The following is a 21,757-nucleotide window of genomic DNA, read 5'->3' as shown; positions in this document are numbered from 1 at the left end:
TCTTAGTTGTACAGCTCTGTCCTTTCAAAGCACCTGCCTTCACACTTCCTGTTCCAACCATTGGAAGTTAAGCTCACACTGTGATTTAAAGCGCCAAGGTAGGAACACTTGTTAGACAGTCATCAAGCCCGTCTAGCTCAGTTGGTAGAGCGCAAGGCTCTTAACCTTGTGGTCGTGGGTTCGAGCCCCACGGTGGGCGTTTAATATTTTTGATGTAACCTGAACCTGAAAAACTAATTTTTTCACTGCGGTTAAGCTTTTTATAAATAATAAAGAACCCAGTTTCTATAAAAGCTTTAATCTTCTGATGTTAAAGGGGGTCTATAGCGTCAAAAACGTTTGCTTGTTTCACATGGCACTCACTACCAATGAGAATCACGGCCACATGAAGCTTAACCCCCACCTGTCTCACTAGCCGACCTTGATCCGTCATATCTAATATTCAGAATATGCCTCCTTTCAAAATTCTTTTGTCTAATTGTGCAACTATGTTAGAGTCCACTCATCGGTTAACACTTAAGTGATGGTAAGTTTAAATTTTACAAATATTGATGCAACCAAGGGGTGGAAGCATAACAAATAAGTGAACACTGAGAAGCTTAAAATGTGAAAAGCATAACCAATTAACTGACATAACTTATGTTTTTCGGGCAAAGAAAGTATTTCAACAAAACCAACTTCATAAAACATTCAAAAACTTCTCAAGTCAAGTGAAATGATCTATATAGCTTGATTAACTATCTCCTCTTCACTTCTTGGACTTCTTCTTAGGCACCCTGAAAAACCAAAGACCCCTGAATTAATACCTTGCGAAACAAAAACTCAATTTGATATCACCAAGGAGATCAGACATACTCTGCAGTTTGAGCAGTAGTAGTAGCAGCAGCAGCTGGTGGTGCAGTTGCAGGGGCAACATCTCCTCCAGGACCCTACACCACAAACCCACATTCAACGATCCATAATCAAACTCAAAAGAAATATTTTTTTTTAAATTACAGTAATGAAGTTTAGTTATACCTTAGCAAGACGCTCCTCTCTCCTAGCATGTTTCCTCTCTCGGCTAGCCTTGTTCTTAGCCCTCTTAGCCTCAAACTGATCAGACAAAGTCTTCTCTCTGGCCTTCTCGGCCTTGGACTTGTGGATGCTCTCCATCAAGACACGCTTGTTCTTGAAGACGTTACCCTTGACACGCATGTACATGTCATGGTACATGTGCTTGTCAATCTTCTTCGACTCTCTGTACTTCTTCAGGAGACGCCTTAGCACACGCATCCTACGCATCCACAGCACCTTGGTCGGCAACCTAGCTTCACGAGTACCCTTCCTCTTACCTTATACAAATACAAAAATGTCATCAGTCACTATAAAATATCATTTTAATTCAAAAAAAAACGAGAAGGGGATGCTCACCGTATCCAGAGTGGCGACCCTTCATCTTGGCAATCTTCATACGACGTGCTCTGGAGCGAGAGTGGATCTTGGTTGGCTTCCTGATGATGAAACCGTCGTTCACAAGCTTCCTGATGTTTTGACCTAGAAATTTTCAAAACCAAACCAATCACTCTCTTAGATTATCAGAGCTATTAATCATTAATCTACATAGCATGATACATAAACCACCTAATCAAGCAACATCAACCACTAATAGCTTTACATTTGTAGATTCAACACAGCCAAATTGAATACAAGAGAGAAGAATGGAACATACGAGAGTTGGCCATGGAGATGTCTTGAGATTCATTCGGATCGAGCCAGACTTTGCCCTTCCCGCACTTCATCACCGACGCGGCGAGCCGCTTCTGGATCTTCAGAGACACCATTTTCGCGAGGATTTGGTATTGGTGCGGCGGAAGAGAAGTGCTTCTCGGAGCAGACGAAAGAGTTTATCTATATGTCTTTAACTCTCTAGGGTTTCAGCTCTCCGAGGAGTCCATTGGGCTTTAAGTTTTAAAAGAAACTTGGGCTTTCTGAAAAGCCCATTACAAGCCTCATAATCTGTTCTTTTACCCTGGTGAAATATTCAGTCACTCGTATCTATATTCTTACTTAACGAAACACTATAAAGAAACTGTAGATTTTTATAATATAGCTATCTTTTTTTATACTAATTTTTCATGAAAATATTATTTGTAAATATGAAAGTGTCTCTTTTTTGAAGTGTAAACTCTTTTAAGTTTTAATCCATTGTTTGTTTTACTGACAAGTGACTAAAACAATCTGCAATAGAAACGTTTTGGTACAAAGCCTAAATCCGTACGTTTTTTTGTATAAGGGTAGCCCAAGAACTTACAAGCATTCAAAACATCCATCCCATATTACATTCAAAAAAATGCCAACACAATGGTCACAAAAGATATATCTACCCCAGCTTTTATGAGAATAAAGACAATAGAAAGATCAAAAAGATGATTACATTTTCTCGTCAGCTGGTAAATTACCTTACCTAACCAATGAGTGAAATGGGAAACCCCTAGCAACGTAAAACTGCCCCCACTGAGGTAAAGTAGCACTCCTAGTAATGAGAAACGCACATCTATTTGTGATTCGCATCTCGACCTTGATTTTCCACCTAGTGAATTTACTCAACATATTATGCAGGCTTTGTAGTTCATGTTTAAAAGAAGGCCATGCCTAAATCCGTACGTTATTCTATGGAGTTGAGTTGAATAATCGATTGTTTTTAGTAGCTCCCAAAAATTCTTTGTATTTTGTTATCTTGGATCCGCATTTACATATGTATTTTTATTTAAAAACAGTTAGTCAACATATTTATATTATATATGATAAAAAGGATTTTTGGCTTCAGATAATCACAATTATCAGGACAGTACTAAGAAAATCAACATAAATCTAAAACAATTACAACTTGTCAAATAAATTTAAGAGGTGGAGAATTTATATATCTAACTCAGCTTTCCCAAAAAATATGATTGGTGTAAAATTAAAATAATTGAAACTATAATTAATTGGAAAAGTTCTTGAGATGGAATATCTCAGTTCGCATGTTCTTTCTATATGCTTGTTGCTGAGATTAGGTTAAGCAAAGGAAGCTTTGATTATCTGATGTTTTGTTTATTTCTTCAATTAGTGCCTTTAGGTAGAGTAATTCTTTTTTTGTGCAACTAAATAGAGTAATTCTATTGTGAATAAAATGTGTGTATACGTTATACAGTAATACTCACAGACCAAATTTCTAACCAGGACAATCAGCTTAAGGATCCCTCTATTATGCATTACCTCCATAAGTAGAAATAAAAATATAACAAGATAGGAGAAAACATTATAAAAAGTCAAATATTCTAATTCTTATTTTTTGTTGATAAATTTCCAAACTAACCAACAAACGAAACAAACGTTTGTGAAACTTTTGATTTTCACTATTAAATTATTTATACCAAAAAAATTCATTTGGCACACGTTGGGAAGCTAAGTTGTCCACCAAAGACAACCTTAGCGTTGTCACAAATAGCTCCAACCAAACCTCCTGACGCCGACTGTTTTTTCCCTTTCTTGCCTACGTAGTTCAAGTTCACGTCAACAACATTGACTCCTGCGCACGGTACCGATTTGCTGCAATTGAGCTGAACAACATTTTGTGTAATTGTTGTTCCTCTTATGTTCGAGAACAACACATCGCTTACGGCAACTTGTGAATCCTACAAACACACACACACAATAAAGAAAATATAGAATTTGGTAAGTTATTGAATGTAAGAGATTAATTTGACTCTGGGTTTCAGATTTTCTCGGTTATAGCTTATATATACTTACTCCGCCTCTTGAACCGTAGTTTTGGTCAATGATGATTGGGTTCTTGACACTTTGCATTTGAATGTTTTCAAATTTAATGTCCGCAGCCCTGCTTGGATCTGAGCCACCCCAAGTCTTGATTCTAAGACCATTGTCGGTCTGTATCATCGTGCAATTGCTAACGTGAATGCCGGAAACGTCCTCCTCCTTCTTGTACTTACCAAGACTACCAATACTTATACCGTGTCCTGGACCACAAATAATACCTTGGATGGTTACATTGTTGGAACCACGACCAATTGAAACACAATCATCTCCTGTCGCCATTTTACTGTTCGTGATGCTAACGTGGTCCGCATTGCTCAAATGGATACCATCGGTATTAGGACTTTCAGCAGGCGCGAGAAGTTTAATGTTGTGGATGTTGACAAACTCGGTTTTCACCAAGAACATGTGGAAGGCTTTTGAGTTGACCGATGTGATGCCACTGACTTCAAGATTTTTCAAGTTTCGGAATTTTAGAGACTGCATGTGTACGTAGGTACGAGTGATTGGTAAAAAAAATATAACATTCAGTGATATACCTATTATTATTATTATATATATATTAACTTATTCTTACCGTTGGAGGAAGATTACAATTGGTCTTTTTGCCACAACCTTCTTTCCATATGTCTTCACCTTTGCCGTTGAATGTGCCGGTTCCGGTGAGAAGGATATCGTTGACACGCTCGAATAAGAACCATTCGGGGGTTGCATATCCACTTGTTGTAGCGATGATCGTGCCTTGAACTTCGACAGTCACTCTGCTCTTGCATGGACCAGCAAAAATAACTGGACCAGCCAAGTATTGTCCTGCAGGGACAAGTAGCGTTGCCGGTACAGCGCTGTCACACACTTGGATCCATGCGTTCAAAAACGCCTGCGTATTATTGCGTGTCATCCAACTTTTTAGAAGAAACACTTTATTATTGGATCAATGCTCTTTGTCGCATGTAATTTACTAATTAATAACCAAAAGGTTATAAGGCGAAACTCAAGCTAATCCCTAAATTTTAAGACATCTTACCTTGAAAGTGTTGGTGGCACCATCTCCCACGGCTCCAAACTTAGTAATATCAAAGACCGCGCCGGAACTACCGGAAAGGCCACGTCCGCCACCGAGATATTCACCATTAGCCAGGCAAGAACCAAACACTACGGCCATTAGAATTAACGAACCTACTTTACTATCATTTGCCTTAGCGAGCAACAACCTTCTTCCATTAGCCATTGTTATAATCAATATTTTTTTTTCTTTTCTTTTGTCTTCTTTTTAAAAAGTGTACACAAATATATATATATATTGATTTGATTATTGGAGGATTTTTTTTTTTTTTGATTATTGGAGGATTCATGATCTGTTTTATAGGGTTGGTTTGTATTCTATTTATGGATTTAAGTATGTTTTAAAGTAATGGTTTCAGGGAAATATCAGTGTGTGATTGCATCTTCTTTTGCGGATGGCTCACCACCCAACGTTAAGTAATACTCTCTATGTTCCTAAATATAGGATGTTTAAAATAGGTTTTATGTTCCAATATGTAGGATGCATGTTCTTATATTTCTAGGTAGTTTTAAGTTTATCAAAAACTGTGTAACCAATCAAATTTAATAGTTCTATTTTGTAATTGGTTGAATAGTTTTTAATTTAAAATTTTAGTGAAAGTAATTTTCTTAATAAGTGTGTTTTACCTAAAAAATCTTATATTTAGGAACAGAAGGAGAGTAACGTTCTGATTTCACGGTCAGTTTTATATATAAGAAAAACAAATATATTGATTAACTGGTTAAGAATAATCAGCATTGCTAGATTAATTAACAATCTATAACTGCAAGCAATTATCTACCATTTGTTTATGATTTTCGTTTCTTTCTCAACGAATTCTGTGTAAATAACAAAGTTTTGTATTTTTGTTTATATTGAAATCCAGACTAAACCCCAGATATATAAAAATTCAGTTTTTCTTTTGATGAAAAAAAATTCAGATTTTTGATATCATTTAAAGGCGTGATTAAATTATGTCTATGTGTTATAATATAATGTTGACGTTTGATTGGTAACTTCTGGAACTACTGTGTGTACGTTCTCATTTGAAGCTGAAAGACAGTTTTTGTTGCCACCATATCACCATTGTAGGGTCTAATATATATCAAAGACATGGTTGGAATTAATAAAAACATGGACTATGAAAACATTATTTATTTTTTTCTATTGAACATTAGATTACGTAATATGGAATTGAGTCTGCCATAACTCATAACAGAGATAGTGAGAGCTTTACTCGACCCATATCTCTCTCTCGGGTCAATTGCTCGTTTCCCACGGATAACATTCATCATCCTTCGTCATAATTTTATTAGTTGCTATTCTCTTTAAAATAAATAACTAAATTTTGACATGCGCTTTCAAAGCGCTGATAATTTTCTGTTGACAAATCAGTAAAATTATAAATTTATATATGTTTTGTATATATGTTTAGTTATTTTTTTCATTTTTGGGTGATAATTATGTATACGTAAAGGTAATAGTAGGTGATATTATGTTAACTATGTATAATTATTTTGAAAAATGTAATTGATATTATCAGATTTTATTATTGTTTATGTTTCACAGTTTAAATATCATCATATTTTATTATATTATAAGATGTGTTATGCATATTGTTTATGTTAATTATCTTTAAACAAAATATATTGAAATATAATATTACGCTTTCCTCGTCTTACCGTCGCCACCGCTCCTCCTCTCACCGTGGATGCTGAACTTACAAGATCTTTTCGGCTCTCCTCCACTGCATCTCCGTCTCCCCCGACTGAAACGACTTCACCACCGTGGGTCTATCGCCTTCCTCACTTAGAAAGAGTAACCGTCAGCCGTGTGCTCGTTCCTCCGCCGCACTGTGTCTTCGCTTCACCAAACCGGAAAGAAACTCCGAGAATCCATCTCGCACGGGAACTTGACTGTTCCGATGGGATTAAACCTCCACCACCTGATGCTCAGCGCCCATCACCCAATGCTGACTCACGCTCTATCATGTTCTTTAAGTTTGTTGACTTGTCCGCTCTGTCATCAAGCTTCATTATTTTCAGAATCACCGTTAAGGTGAAGGCGATTCCTGTGTCGGATTTGGTCTACGGGCTTGTGGTTTGGCTTAGGTTTCAGTGAGAGCTCTGGGTATCGATACGGTAATATCGGAGTCCTCCCTCTCAGCCTGAGCTCAGCTCCCATCCCCCCGTTGAATATCAGTTTTAATTATCTCAATAGGAGTCTCTTTTTACTCTGGAATGAGGATGTTGTGCTCTCTTTGATACTCTTTTTACCTCAGTTTGAGGATGTTGCAGGCTCTGTGGGTTTTTTTTTCATGAAACTCTATTTACCTCAGTATGAGGATATTACACTGTGGTGTACCAGTTACTTACCCAAGTATGAGGTTATTTGGACCTTTGCCTTTGTGGTTTTGGTTTCAATTATTTCAGGTTTACTCAGTTGGCAGTGGTGGTCTTCTTCACAGCTTTCAGACTTCATAAAGCATGGCTTTGTTGCCTCTGTGTTTGTAGCTGTAAGGTCTCCAGCTGTTCATGTTAAAATCCTTCCGACTGATTTGGTGAATGGAATGTGGTTTAAAACTTTTAAAATTGGAGGTTTTCGGTGGTCTATCTATGGAAAGGGTGAAGCCCGTGACTCCCAAGGTTCCTTTATCAGTTTGAGCGCAGGTTCGTCCCTTGCCAACGAAGCTGGAAAAATGATTGAAGCTCTTCAATCAGCAAAGACTCGTAGACTCTCAAGTCTTCAGTTAATTTTGGACTCTATTGTCCTTTTCTCTGCCATGCGTTCATGGTTGGACATGATTAAGATCACAGGTCTTCTTTTCAGAAACTTTGTCACTCTTTTCACTCCACTATCTTGTACTTTTAATAAATGCGCAGCCATTTGTTTTGCTGTTGCTTTCACAATGAGTGTTGTATCCAAACTATGTTCTTTGATTACTCATTTATGAGTTTATGAAAGGAAATCTTTGACAAAAAAAAAAGGCAGTATTTGGATTTGAATTTGCTTGTAAGAAGCCATAGGTTTCTTTGAAGCTTTCGACGTTTGGATTTGCATGTTAGAAGCCATAGGTTTCTTTGAGGGCAGTGTTTTTTGAAGGTAGTGGTTTCAATAGGAAGAGGGTCTTGGATATTTATAATATGAAGAAGTTAAAGGGAGAGATGCTAAGGTTATTGGGAAACCTTGGGGCATACGCCAAATCGTATCCCAACAGATTTTCTAAACTATAAAATCGATATCATCTATTGTTAATATTGTTACCATTTTGAAAGCTCCAGTATATTTGGTGGGTGTTGCTCACGTTAGTATTATTAGTTGAATCCCTTGCACTGTGATATTAGGTAACTTGTATAATCTTCTAACAAATCTTTTTTTTTATTTGAAACAACTTGTATCGATTAATAACCAATTAGTTAAAAATCTGAATATTCCGTAAAATCTATTGAATCGATTTCAATAATGGAATATTAACAATTGAATGAGTTCAGCTATATCCTGGAAAAATTGTCTTTAAATGCGGTTGTGATTGGACTTAAAAATTGTTGGTTCTGATTGATCATTTATTAAATGGACGATTTTCATTAAAAAAAAAAAAATCAATGGCAGTGGCATGTAAATAAATTAAAAAGTCAGGAGCAGAATCGTAGTAGTGATTCTGCTTTAATAGTATAGATAAATTCGCGTAGATATAATTTATTTATTTTTTTAAAACTTTATTTTTTTTACTATATTACGAACATTACCTTTTTACTTAAAATCTATGAATCTACCAATACATTTATGTTCATATAGAGTCTCACCTTTCAAAAGGTATTAAAAAAATGTCTTACCTTTCAAATATAGTGTTCATGTACTATTCACGTAGTTTCCCATGAGCTTCGTATGTTTTGTTTTCTATTCACATAGGTTCTTCCAATTTGTTTTTCTAGAAATGGCCATAGATAGTAAAGCGTAATAATAATCTTCTTATATATTAAAACAGAAGTCACAACATTGATTCATGTGTAATTTTTAAAAAAATGGACCTAATGGACTTATTTCTAGAAAATCATGTTACATTTAATATCTAATCTTATCATTTAAATTTTGGGTCTACCAGAATTTTTTATTCGGCAATCAATAATTGGATTTAAACAATAGATGATCCATTGAATTTATAGATAGTATAAATTAAATAGATATAATTTAATGTTGTAATATTATACCTTCATATGTTAAATATTTAAATATTTGTCGATGTTAACTTTTAAAATTATAAAGATTTTTTTTAAATAACAAAAATCATATTATCTAACAATGATTAATCTTTACTACCTTAAACCAGTGAAAACAAATTTTAAGCTATATAATTTATTTTAATAATTAAACAAAACCTAAATGTTTAATTATTTACTTGATAATATAAATTTATGAAGCGAAAAATTTAATTTTTTAAAAACTTTTTAAATTTGTGAAATGTTACAATACTTTTGAATGTCACAATAAAACAATATTTTACTAATCTTTATATATATAGTTACGATTTTAATAATGAAATAATAATCCGAAATATATATATGGAAAAAGATACAAATACTTGTGAAAGTTTGAATCAATCTATTCAATGAAAAATTATACCGTAAACTTATTATGTTTTGAAAATTTATAGACACATATATATTATAATATATACCAATTTAGAATTGAAAACAATATATATATTGAAAGCAAATAGTACCGCATCGTCTAAACACATGAGTCGGATCATACCATCTTGGCTACTCATTTAGATAGCATCCTTAATTCTAAAGGTAAATAAATACAACGGTTAATTGATTAGGACGAAGCTTAATTAGACTTGGCCAAAGGAGCGAGCGAGATAAGCCAAAGCTCCAACAAGTGGGGCATTAATGTAAGTGGCTGGCTCGGAACGCTGGTAGTCTGACCTTTCATCAGGAAACTGGTCGTTCTGGTCCGGACCACCGACGACTGCACCGGTTAGATCGTTGGGATTAGGAGATTGAGAGTTAAACATGGAGAAGCCATCGTGGCATTGGATCTTGGTCGGGTGGGCTGCAACGGAGGGGAGGGATGAGCCACGGTGGTGTATCCGACGTGGATATTTCGAACCATAACCAACCATGTACGACATTTTCAGTAGGTTGTCCCCAAGTAAATAGTCCACCTGCCATATATAATGATATATATATATATATATATATATATATATCAGTTACACTTTTGTATAATAAATAAATACTAATCAACTCTATTTATTTCCAAACAATATCGTGTCAAATTTTGTTTGGTTTCGGTTTGAGTTTGATTATAATGTGCAAATGCAAATATATCGTAAAGGCATGTAGTGTAACACATTAATTTTAAGACCGAACCTGATTCTTGGCAATGGAGCGTAGGCGGGCGGGGGTGACGACGGAGCCACCACAGTAAACGACGGTGCGAGCAGATGTCAAGTATTTGGCGTAGGTCAAGAGCAAGAACGATGTTGACGTCACGTATTGCATGTTGCTCCCACTCATCTTGAACAACAGCCCACCTATACATACAAGCAAATACATTACACTCTTCAATAAATTTGGTAGAGAACCCAAATACAACTACGCACTATTTGAAAACAAGATGGTTATTAAGTCATCATAGTTAATGAAATGAAAAAAAATACACAATACCCATTAATTGTAGCCTTGACTTTGGAGAGGGAAAGAGTAATAAACGAGAACAATATAGGCAAATATGCAAATAACTGAGAGAATGAAGAGTTAATTTGTAATATACCTGGGGTGTATTGGGAAGAGGAAAATGGAGCTCCAGGTATAACAGAGCAAATGAAACTATCAGCATGCTCTTTGTACTCTTCAAGTGCCTTCACGTTATGAATCAGAAACTCCTAGGGAAAATCAAAAATCAAATGGTTAAATATTTTGAATCATATCATAAATGACCTAGCAAAAAACAAGTGTATCTTTCTTTTATAACCTTGGAGAGAAGAATTCTGGCACCAACGTGCTTATTATCCCAGCTAAACATGTTATCAAACTCATCAGCCCCAAGGTTTCGCCCATTAGTTTGGACGTAACTGAGATATGTTGGGTTACTTGTTGCTTTGTATAACCAAGCAGCTCCCCATAACAACTCATCCTGACCAAAAAAACATTAAATTGATTTCAGATTTTTTTTAGATTAACGTTTTAAGTTTTAGAAAGACCCAATATAAAAAAGGTTGTACCTGATATCCAGAGTAAGAACAGTAGAATGGACAAACTTCTGGCTTTAGACCTGCACTGTAGGGTCCTCTGTACTTGTCCGCAAATGTAAAAACCTTAAAAACCCATTAACGCAATTTAATCAATGCTCAGATTTGTGACATTTTGAATAGAAAATTATTTTTAGTGCACATGGTTATTTAATGTAATAATATGTACAAAAATGTGATGATTTTTTTTGTTAACTTTGAATATGAGTATGTTATTTCCTTCCATTGTTTACCGTAATGGCTCGTTGGAGGAGGAGATTGGAGTAAGAAGGATCACATTTCCGGAAAAGAATCGAAGCAGCGGCAAGAGAGGCAGCTATTTCACCGGCGATGTCAGAACCAGGATTGTTATTGTCTACTTTAAACACACTTCTTGGTGTATCCATGTCCTCTGGTCTCTCCCAACAAGCATGGTCCATGTTAGGGTCACCAACCTATATATAACGCTAACATAAACCACTTCTTCCTCTGTTTCTCATAGTTTAATTTTTTTTTAAAGTGGATATAAATTAACCTGAACATAAATGGTGTCAGGATGTGAAGTGGCTTTGAGAAGAAAGTCAGTGCCCCAACGAACTGCGTCTTCAGCGTTTGATAACTCAGAGTTCATGAGATCACCAAACTCAATTAAACTCCATGAGAGCATTGTGGTTGTGAATGCCATTGGAAAGCCAAACTTCATGTTGTCCCCTGCATCATAGTATCCTCCCACCAAGTCCACCTACAAAATTAATCTCATTAACCAAAACTAGTACATTCAAATCTGTAACTTTTTTCTATGTTTTATACATCAAACTCCATAAAGTAGTATATATCTTTTGATGGAGAAATTAAACCTAGAAAATTTGAAGGACAATAACAGAGTTTCAAATATAAATGATATTTTTTCCCATGTTTTATAACATCAAACCCATAAAAGCAAGGAAAACTTTCAAGAAAATCATGAAAAGCTTCAAATTAAAGAAGGTTTTTTCGTCTTATACGTTTTGTATTTTGTGATTTTTAATAGGTTTATGACCTATATTGGTCAAACTAAATAACAATCAAAGAAAACAAACCCCCACGTCACATTTTCCAAAACATAAAAAAAAAAAGTAATAAAACCAAAGAAAGTAGTGTGATTTACGTTGAGGGCAGAGCCATCAGAGAGGCCAGAGTCACTCCTCCAAGTCATCCTCTGGTTTGGAGGAAGCTTTCCGGATCTTTGACCTTCGAAGAAGAGAATGGATTTGGTGAGAGCGTCTTTGTAGTTATGGTTGTCGAGGTGGTGACGCTGGTGAACGCTTCGGAGAGAAGAAGAAGACGGAGAGGAAAAGACATTGGAAAGAAGCAAAAGGAGAACCAGAAATGTGGCGATGAGGCCAGAAGAAGGGAAAGGAAGAGACATTTTTCTCTCCTCACGTTAACGAATGGAGAGAGAGAGGCTTTAGGTTAGCAGAAGATGAACAGAGAGGAACTAAAGCTCTGTTTATATAGAAAAATATTGGCTTACTCTCTCCTCACTTTCCATCTTCTCTCTATTCTTAAGCTAAACCGGGTTGGTTAATTATTTTTACTGAGTAACTCTCTTTGTTTTTTTTGTTAAACCGATTTTTTGAAATTTTGTAATCACTGAATAATGTAGAAAAAATTAGCTTGCTATTCGTTAACACAATCTCGAAATTTAAAAAGTTTTGTAACCATTCATTCATACCGAAATTCAGTCAAAACATTTAATTGTTATCATTATGGTAAAATGAAAAAATAAAGAAAATAATTTCGAATCGACAAGTCAATTTTACGTGGTATGACCAATAGAACAGTAATGAGATATGCATATGCTTTTGTCAGAAGACTCAAAAAGTAAATAAAAAGGGAGAGAAATGTGGGAGTTGTGGGTCTTGTATTCAAAATCAGAACAAATATTGGTCGATTACGAGAAACATGCAAATGTGGAGGGTTTTCTAGTAATATGTTTATAAATTCGTCATTCGTTATTTCTAAACTTGAAATCGAAGCCCTTGGGATTGGCCTTGGCCTAAATGATGAGGGGCCAACTTACAATTGATTTGGCGCTTATTCTCTTAAGTTTCCCTTAAAAAATATAACGCATTGTATTCCATGTACATTCCCTTTTCATAATCTAAAACATTTTAGCTCACGTAGAAAAAAAATCATTTTAGCCAACTCTATGTCTCATCCTCAACGTTCAAAAATAAATACATAACCCCATTCTTGATAGCTCTATGGTTGAAGTTGGAGGTTTTGTTAAAGGGCTTCGATTTCAAGTTTAGAAATAACTTCGAGCACATTGAACTATTGAGAACAGTGTTTAACGTCAAATGTTTCTACGAAACCCAAATATCATACGTAATATAAGTTTCGCTTAAAAATTAGGGAATAATTTAATGTACATTATATTGTCTTTTCATAATCTAAAACATTTTAGCTCAGGTAGGAAAAAACAAACATTTTAGGCAACTATGGGGGTGATTGGTTGGACTGTAGCAAGTGACTTTAACTTTAATTTTTATCTACAGCCTTAAAATCACCAATCATGCTTTATATTAGTTTTTAAATCTACAACCAAAAAATTAAAGTTACAGCCAAAAAAACAAAAAATATAGTTTTAAAAGCCTTATTTTCTAAAGCTCCATCTTTTGGCTGTAGGAAATTTTAAATCTACATCTCTTAAAGCTAAATCAAAAAATCATACAGACTAAATTCTAAAATAAATTTCTACAGTTACAACTCAACCAATCACCCCCTATATCTAATCCTCAACGTTCAAAAATAAATACATAAAACTATTCTTGATATCTCATATGGTTGAATTTGGAGGTTTTCTTAAAGGGCTTTGCTTTCCAAGTTTAGAAATAACTTCAACCGCATATGAACAATTGAGAATAATATTTAACGTCAATTGTTTATAATAAACCCAAATATTATATGAAGCGTAAGAGCATGATTAATCTCGGTCTCTTATTTGAAATTCTGAACTCGTGATTTAACACTTTTTTTAAAAAAAATTACATTTTCCGACTAAGAGACGTCTCTAATATCTCTTATCTAAGAGACAATTCTTATATTTGTTTAGTTAAAAACTAATAATCGTCTTTTATCCGAATCTAAGAACCTAGTTAAGAAACTGGTGTTAATCATCACAATATGTACAAAGAGCTTTTGTGTTGATAAGAATATGGCTTCCCATTACTATAGGTGTATCATATTAAATGAATCATAATACACACTTACGACCGCTGCTTATGATTTATCAGAAAGAAGTAAAGAAGGATTAATAACGGAGATGCAGCACATGCTGCGTACATGCGGTGATCCTACCTAATACAATAATGTCACACGTTACGTTAGAATAAATAGACCGATGGTGACCTAAAACGCTAGTATAAGACCACCTCATAGTGGTGGTTGTGGGTTTTATTGTCGTGGACTCGTATTTTTCTCTGAAAAGCCCATGGGCCTCCACGTTGTTATCATAACAATCCAGAAAAGGACAACTCATGTACTTTCTTATGACACGCGTCTAGCTGTTTGGTAAGAAAGGCGCCGTTTATTTGGTCAATGAGATATCTTAAGATGGGCCCAGTCTCTCACTTTTCTTTCCCTTCAAAGGTCTCTCTTGCTTTTCTCGCCGATCAGATTGAAAGAGCCATGTCTCTGCTTCCGATGTTAACCGCCTCGTTCCTCTTCCTCTTCTGCGTCACTCCGCCGTTCATCACCGCCGCAACAGACGACGATCTACCGACGGCGTATTCCCTCCTCCAGAGCTACAACTTCCCCGTCGGAATCCTCCCCAAAGGAGTCTCATCGTACGATCTGGATAAATCCACGGGGAAGTTCCACGCGTATTTCAACAAGTCGTGTAGCTTCGCTCTCCAAGGCTCTTACCAATTGGATTACAAATCGACGATCTCCGGCGTCATATCGGAGAACAAGCTCACGAAGCTTACCGGCGTGAAGGTGAAGGTTCTCTTCTTGTGGCTCAACATCGTGGAGGTTATCAGGAACGGAGAGGAGCTCGAGTTCTCCGTCGGGATCACTTCGGCGAATTTCGCCATCGGAGAGTTTTACGAGTCGCCGCAGTGTGGATGCGGGTTTGATTGCAATGGATTGAAGTTGAAAAGTGAGAGTTTGGGAAGAGGAAACTCTTTTGTCTCTTCGGTCTGAAGGAAGTTTGACTTTCTTTCTTACAGAAAGTCAAACTCTTTGGATGACTTGTTCTTTTACCAATCAGTTGTCAACTTTATGTTTCTGTGGTTAATTTTAATTTTTTTGGTATTCAAGGATCCTTTGGAGTAAACCAACCAATGTGTTGAATGTCCATGATAAATGTATTTTGCTTATTTTTTAATCTTTATCAAATGCAACCATGGAATCATTCAAATTGTCTACAAAATCTTTATAGGAGCAGGAAAAATGTTTAAATTATAGTAGCTTATTTTTTAATCTTTATCAAATGCAACCATGGAATCATTCAAATTGTCTACAAAATCTTTATAGGAGCAGGAAAAATGTTTAAATTATAGTAGCAAACGAAATGAAGAAGAGAGTGCCTTAATCTTATTCATCACTAGCTGAATCGTCTTCGATGTTGAAGTATCTTAGCTCATACATGTTTCTGTCTTTGTTCGACGCAACCACGCGTAGCCAATCACGGATGTTGTACTTCTTCAAATACTTCTTCGTCAGATACTTCAAGTACCTGATTTTTTAATATCCCAAAACACACATATCAAATAGTGGATGATGCAAAAGTCAATATATTGGTACGCTTGATGAGCAAGTTAGGGTTTTTGGTAGCTACTTATATGACTGAGATTGTACAAAACAACAAATATCGAATTAATTCAAACGTAATAAAACTCAGCAAGCTCGCGATGTACCGTTTGGAGAAGTTGGAATCGGCAGTGACGGTGATCTTTCCTTTTTCTTTTGTAATGGAAACGGAGTCACCAAGAGCTCCAGGTTTGCCTCCGACCTTGATTCGTTCCTGAAGAAACTTCTCAAGCGTGTATCTCCATGATCTCATCATCAACTGGTTTAGAACAGTCAATCACGAACGCCACTCCTTTCTTCTTCGCACTCGACTTCACTGCCACCCCTCGAGCCATCTCTAGACACGACAAATTGTAACTCTAGCTTAAAGCCAGGAAACTTGGCCAAGATGTTAATATAGGTTTCCATTTAGTTGGAGAGATTTAAAACATTTATAGCCCAATGGGCTTTAGGCCCAATGTCTGGAATAATATCTTTCGGACCAACTGTCCGGTAAGAAGTAGGAACTAACAACATTTTCTCAGAGGTGTTAGGGTTTCCTTTAATGTTGTATTTTGCATGGAGATAAGCCTTTTCCTAAGGCTAGAGTTTTCTTCCGTTACGAAATAGTTTAGTTTTTTTTGCTAAAAGCAAGATGATTGCGAAATAGTTTAGTTCTTTAAGAATAATTCTGTCTTCTTTTTTTTTTTTTGAACTAACTACTTTGATTCATAAAGGAGGAAACAGTTTACTCTCCATCCGGAGAGGTTACAAAAAGTCTTAACGCAGACTTTGCGAGAGTATCCGCAACGACATTACCCAAACGGGGAACAAAAAAGAATGAGATAGATTCAAACCTACAGCACAAGGCTCTAATATCAAACAGAACACTCTGAAAGAGCACTGTTGAAACAGAGGAATTGAGGAGGTTGATGAGAGACTTCGAATCAGAGAAGACATTCAGCTGAGAGAAATCATTAGTGACTGCATCAATAAAGGCAGCCTTTACCGCGAGAGCCTCTGCTACTATGGGCGCAGCTACATGTCGGCGGTTAGAAGATTGGTGTTTTAACTCCACACCAGAGGATATTCTGGATCAACATTGGAGCTGAATTTAGCGTGTTTGACCTAGTTTTGTATAATATTGCGTATCAAGTAAGAAACTACGCTTTTGTATAAAAGGCCATACTTACTTACGTTATTACTAGGTGTCTTTTGCATTTCATTCACGCAAGAGACAAGTATGTTTTCTCCTCGAATTCTGAATTCATCTGAGTACTTAGCTGTCTATTACCCATCGTTCATTGGTGTTTGTTATTTAATAATCACCTAGTGCTAAATTACCGACCTTTGAATTATAATAGGAAAATCTTTGACTAACCTTTTTTTTTTCATTTTGGAAACGTCAATCAACCTGGCCACTGGGGATAAAATTATTCACAACCAGTTGAACTGAATAAAACAAATTAAGAGCATTTGAACGGTAAATGTGTAATGGTGTTCCTCTTTCCAAAAAAACTTTTGTCGATATTTTGGAACTTTTTTTAAAACAATCCCATTTCTAAGTCATTGGACATGGATCATTTAGATTTTACGATAATCACTATTTACAATTTTGATATGTTTTCCCATCGTCCCAAATGAAATCGTATGAAATAGTAGCTTGGCGGTATCCACTACGAATACTCTTTAAATAAGTAACTTCAAAATTCGTTTGATGGAACAAATTTTTAAGTTAGCTTAGATAAATAAACGGTCAAACCAAGATAAGCCAGATGAAAAACCACGATACTATGTCACATTACCTCATTATGTAGACATATAGCAAGAAATATGGTTAATATAGATTTCTATTAAACATTTCAAATTGTACACCACTTAGATAAAAAAAAAAAAACAAAGAAGAAAATGCTAGTTGTCTTTTGCCACTTGAGCATCTTCTTTGAAACTTTTAAAAAGCAAAAGCATATCCCGCTAATTTTGTGTGTAAGATTGAAAAGAACCACATTCTTTGAGGATAATATAATATGTAGAGTAAGAAAAAATGTCAAAAAAAAAATGAAAGCAGATTGAATTGGTGGGGATGACTGATAGAGAAATTATATTGTACATAATAGTAAAACCATATACTAATACAAGGGGCCATAAAGTTAGCAGATACAAACTGCGCGGCTTGAAAATAATAAAAGCAAAGTTTTGGTGGCGAAATCCAAACCAATCTAAGCTTCGAAGAAATTATATTATATCCCTTATATATTAAAAGAGGAGCATTGGAGTTAATGCTTTCACACCAATTAGGACACGTGTCTATTGGAGAGAGACTCTCACAAATTAGTTTCCTTATTTGATTTTTCTATTAGCGGATTTCTTAAAGAGTTTCCTTACTCTAGAAAAATAAGTAACCAACTCATGATTTGGAGTTCTCACGTAAAGCTAATGCTACGGATTTGTCTCTTCTTCATTCTTACCCACCTTTTACTTCAACCGCACTGTTTTTAATGAAAGGTTCGGAGTTCTACGTATCCCCCGACTCAGGAAACGACGACCCAGTTACCCCAAGGCTCGGAACGTTTAGACACGTCGTGGTTCAAGACGAGTCCCTCGGTATCATCTTTAAACGAGACATGACCATTCATCTCAATGAAGAACTCATCCTGAACACTTTGAAGAAGAGCACAATCTGTATCATATTTCAACGAGACATGACCGTTCATCTCAAAGATGTACTCATCACTTTCAAAACTAAATATAATGCAACCATTATAACGATACGCTTTATAGTTCATGCAACCATTATAACGAGACATCACTTTCAAAGATATTAAAACATATTTAATATTATAATACATAATAGCCACAAAGGTCAACCCTGGTTAAAACCCACAAAGTGAAATCCAGGAAAGGGTTAAAGATTTTACTTACAGACAAAGTTGGGAAGCCACAGAGGTCAACCATGAATGTCGTTTACAAAGAAGTTTTTCAGAATTTGTTTGAAGAAAAAGACATATAAGTAAGTATTTGCTGTGTTGCTTATGGTATTATATGTTCTTACGAGAAGTCTTAAATTTTTGATATATTGTCTATGTTGCTTATAATATTTTATGTTTAATTAACAGAGGTTGTGCGGCAAGTTTGTGCAAGAACAAGTGTTTTAACGTGGAAGGTATGCCGATTGCGTACTTTTATATAGTAAATACTCATGTTTTAAAGCAAACAGTTAATATAAGTAATTGCAGGGACAATTACCTATCGACAACTCAAACACACACAATTTGCAGGCAAACCAACTGAAGTTATGCGCATCAAAATTATATGTACTCTTCAAGCTGCTATGTATACCATTTATACAACTACTTTTCAGTAATTTCAAGATTGCAGGATCTCTGTGCATGTTTTTAAGTAGACATTTTTTCATTCAACAAAGTTTATTAGAGCGAAGTTTATTAAAAAGTTTGGTTCCGTTCTAAACTTATCTATGTTGCCTTATACGGACTATTATGCGTCTGAGATTTTTAGTTGTTTTTTTTTTGACCAATGTCATCTCATTGCTTTAGTCGTATTTCCTAAAAATGTAATCATAAAAATAACATAGACGCACACAAAAATCAAATTTCATATATCATTCAAGTGTATATGATATATACTGTTTTCCCATCCTCACTTATTTTTACGATCGCATTTATATAGTTTCAACCAATGAAAATTATGGGATCCTTATGATATATACTGTTTATGTTATATCATAAAAACATGTATAATCACAGTTAGAAAATTAAACTTATGTTTCCTTCCCTCTGATTTCTCTTAAAGCCAATATAAAGAGAAACATTTTTCGCAAAGAGCCGAGTATATAATGTTTTTTTTATATTTTGTTAGAAAGACTGTAATTCGTTTGTTTCCGAATTTATATAGGGGATATATAGTGTTTCTATATAAATATTAATGTTCAATATTCGCAAAATGTTGAATACGAAGTAAACTTTCACATTTAGTTATTTCCTTTCTCTCACATGGTATCATAAGTTTAATAAAAATTACAGTTATGGCAAAGATCATTAAATTTAATGTTTTATATAGATTATTTAGAAACATAATATTCTTAGATACCGAGTGATTCTAATTTTCTTATCCTTGCGAACTTTAATACAATACTGAAAGGGTTGTCACATCCAATGTACTGTATTGGTATGTTATGTATAAGTTTGTTTCGTTTTTGATTAGTTACTTAACTCGGTCGTGTAAGATGGTTCAGCTAACAATCTTCATCTTATTTCCATTATTTGTGTAGACCTTTGTGGAGCTATGGTTGTTGTAGGGGAGTGCAACAACTTGAAGAACTAGGACCTGGCGAGATATTTTCTTATCAGAATACCAGGATGGAGTTCACTTTGGTTAACACAGAGTTTGAACTTCTGACTTTACTCATATTTTGTTTTGAGAAACAGATCTTAGTTTTCATATATATCAATATGCTAACTCACCAAATGAATTACAGGTTAAAACACTTAAAGTGTGTTGCCTATGGAAAGGAAGCAGTGACTTTGAATGAATACAACCTTAACTCACGTGCTCCAGTGAATGTCTGTGTTTTGAGATCATGGAGAATCCATTGGGAGAAGGTTAGCTATCTAATATTGCATATTTTGCAGATTAAAATATCTTATGTATTTTATACTTCTTATTTAGGTGGTTTCAGATATATCACTAACTTAGAAAGCTCTTCTCAAGTCTTATTTGATCAGGACATGGCAGAAATACAAAACTTCAAATCGAAGTAAGTATCTTCTAAATTATTACTTACTGTTTCTTGGCTGGCTATAAGAAAAAAATTTGTGCCCTAATTTTTATCTTCTTCTGTTTCTATGGTCACAGAATTCCTATGCCGGCAAATTGAAGTTAATGTTGGAGTGTCTATTGAATTGAAGATTTTTTCGTTTAATTAGTATTCTATTTACATTTATATTTTTGTTTTGGCTTTCAACATCTTACTTAAGAACTATTATGATAAATTTTATAATTATGCATCTTAATAATAAATGAGCTTTTTAGTTATAAGAGAGTTCTTCTATTGTTTAAATATGCTTTTACCATTCTTGAAACTTTCCTCCATTGATATAAAGTCCTACTTCATCAATTATATATTGCAAATACATACTCTATTTTTGATTTCAAACATTAAATCACCGAGTGAAATACCCCGCGCAGGGCGCGGGTTATCACCTAGTCCTTATTATTATCAATAAGTTTCCAATTTGACCCCACAGAGAAGAAAAAAAAATTCAAAGCTGTGTCTTCGTGGTGGCATCTTTTTTTTTTGAACTTTAAAAATTAGTTCGCGGTGGCATCTTTATCCTATGTTATCAGTGGATTTTAAATTAACAATATAGAGATATATCTTAGATCATGGAAGTTTTGAGTCAACTTATTTATTTCATGGAATCAAATTTCACAGATTCATCACGTTTATAAACAATTACAGTTAGTTTTTTCAGTTTAATACTAGATAATCAATAGAATATACATTCAAGAAGACACCCATTTTAGAGGTATTTAGAAAAGGAACAAATTTCTAAAACAATATTTAAAATCAGAAATTTCTATTTTTTATTTTTAATGTTATTATTCTAGTGCTGAAAAATTGGAAAAATCATTGAACTCCGATACTTTTTAGTAGCTAAAATGCCATCAACATTTATAATAACAATAAAAGTATTTTTAAGAGAAATAAAAATCTATTTTATTTTTAGAGCTAGTAATTCAACTTTTTCATCTTATAATAAAAAAAATGAACCTCTAAAGTTGCTTTACCAAAATCTTCGTTTAAAAAGTAAAAGTATATTTCAGACTATTATGGAGCATCGAAAAAACATACCAAAAGTTTTTCTAATCTGCTGTTTTAATTTTACAAA

At 34.7% G+C, this 21,757-nt stretch overlaps 5 protein-coding genes and 1 non-coding gene across 6 annotated transcripts; 2 read left to right on the top strand and 4 right to left on the bottom strand.

The window, feature by feature from the left end:
- The first annotated feature begins 126 nt into the window (after positions 1-126).
- Positions 127-199, top strand: TRNAK-CUU. Its single transcript has one exon. It is a non-coding gene; the product is annotated as a tRNA-Lys (tRNA).
- Positions 200-573: 374 nt separating this feature from the next.
- On the bottom strand, positions 574-1,883 carry LOC106309506 (60S ribosomal protein L19-1-like). The gene is made up of 5 exons (XM_013746546.1): positions 1,709-1,883; positions 1,411-1,533; positions 1,018-1,331; positions 856-929; positions 574-776 (listed from the first exon to the last, which is right to left on the bottom strand). Exons 1-5 carry the CDS (start codon positions 1,818-1,820, stop codon positions 749-751), a joined length of 651 nt encoding a protein of 216 aa, XP_013602000.1. The 5' UTR covers positions 1,821-1,883; the 3' UTR covers positions 574-748.
- Positions 1,884-3,294: 1,411 nt separating this feature from the next.
- Positions 3,295-5,099, bottom strand: LOC106310699 (exopolygalacturonase clone GBGE184-like). The gene is made up of 4 exons (XM_013747925.1): positions 4,820-5,099; positions 4,373-4,672; positions 3,772-4,275; positions 3,295-3,656 (listed from the first exon to the last, which is right to left on the bottom strand). The coding sequence occupies exons 1-4, from the start codon at positions 5,021-5,023 to the stop codon at positions 3,405-3,407; spliced, it is 1,260 nt and encodes a 419-aa protein (XP_013603379.1). The 5' UTR covers positions 5,024-5,099; the 3' UTR covers positions 3,295-3,404.
- Positions 5,100-9,477: 4,378 nt separating this feature from the next.
- On the bottom strand, positions 9,478-12,535 carry LOC106309984 (endoglucanase 1). Its single transcript, XM_013747168.1, has 8 exons — positions 12,220-12,535; positions 11,608-11,814; positions 11,327-11,527; positions 11,067-11,159; positions 10,817-10,978; positions 10,616-10,727; positions 10,213-10,376; positions 9,478-10,004 (listed from the first exon to the last, which is right to left on the bottom strand). Exons 1-8 carry the CDS (start codon positions 12,478-12,480, stop codon positions 9,672-9,674), a joined length of 1,533 nt encoding a protein of 510 aa, XP_013602622.1. The 5' UTR covers positions 12,481-12,535; the 3' UTR covers positions 9,478-9,671.
- A 2,109-nt stretch (positions 12,536-14,644) lies between these two features.
- Positions 14,645-15,446, top strand: LOC106310739. Its single transcript, XM_013747959.1, has one exon. It carries the CDS (start codon positions 14,655-14,657, stop codon positions 15,258-15,260), a length of 606 nt encoding a protein of 201 aa, XP_013603413.1. The 5' UTR covers positions 14,645-14,654; the 3' UTR covers positions 15,261-15,446.
- Positions 15,447-15,653: 207 nt separating this feature from the next.
- LOC106311239 (60S ribosomal protein L22-3) lies at positions 15,654-16,204 on the bottom strand. The gene is given in 3 exon segments (XM_013748450.1): positions 15,654-15,795; positions 15,977-16,105; positions 16,107-16,204. Coding segments are annotated over 3 exon segments (369 nt in total).
- Positions 16,205-21,757: the final 5,553 nt, after the last annotated feature.

This window comes from Brassica oleracea, chromosome C8 (assembly GCF_000695525.1).
Source record: "Brassica oleracea var. oleracea cultivar TO1000 chromosome C8, BOL, whole genome shotgun sequence".
Classification (NCBI taxonomy): domain Eukaryota; kingdom Viridiplantae; phylum Streptophyta; class Magnoliopsida; order Brassicales; family Brassicaceae; genus Brassica; species Brassica oleracea.
This window is presented reverse-complemented; position numbering and strand designations above follow the sequence as displayed.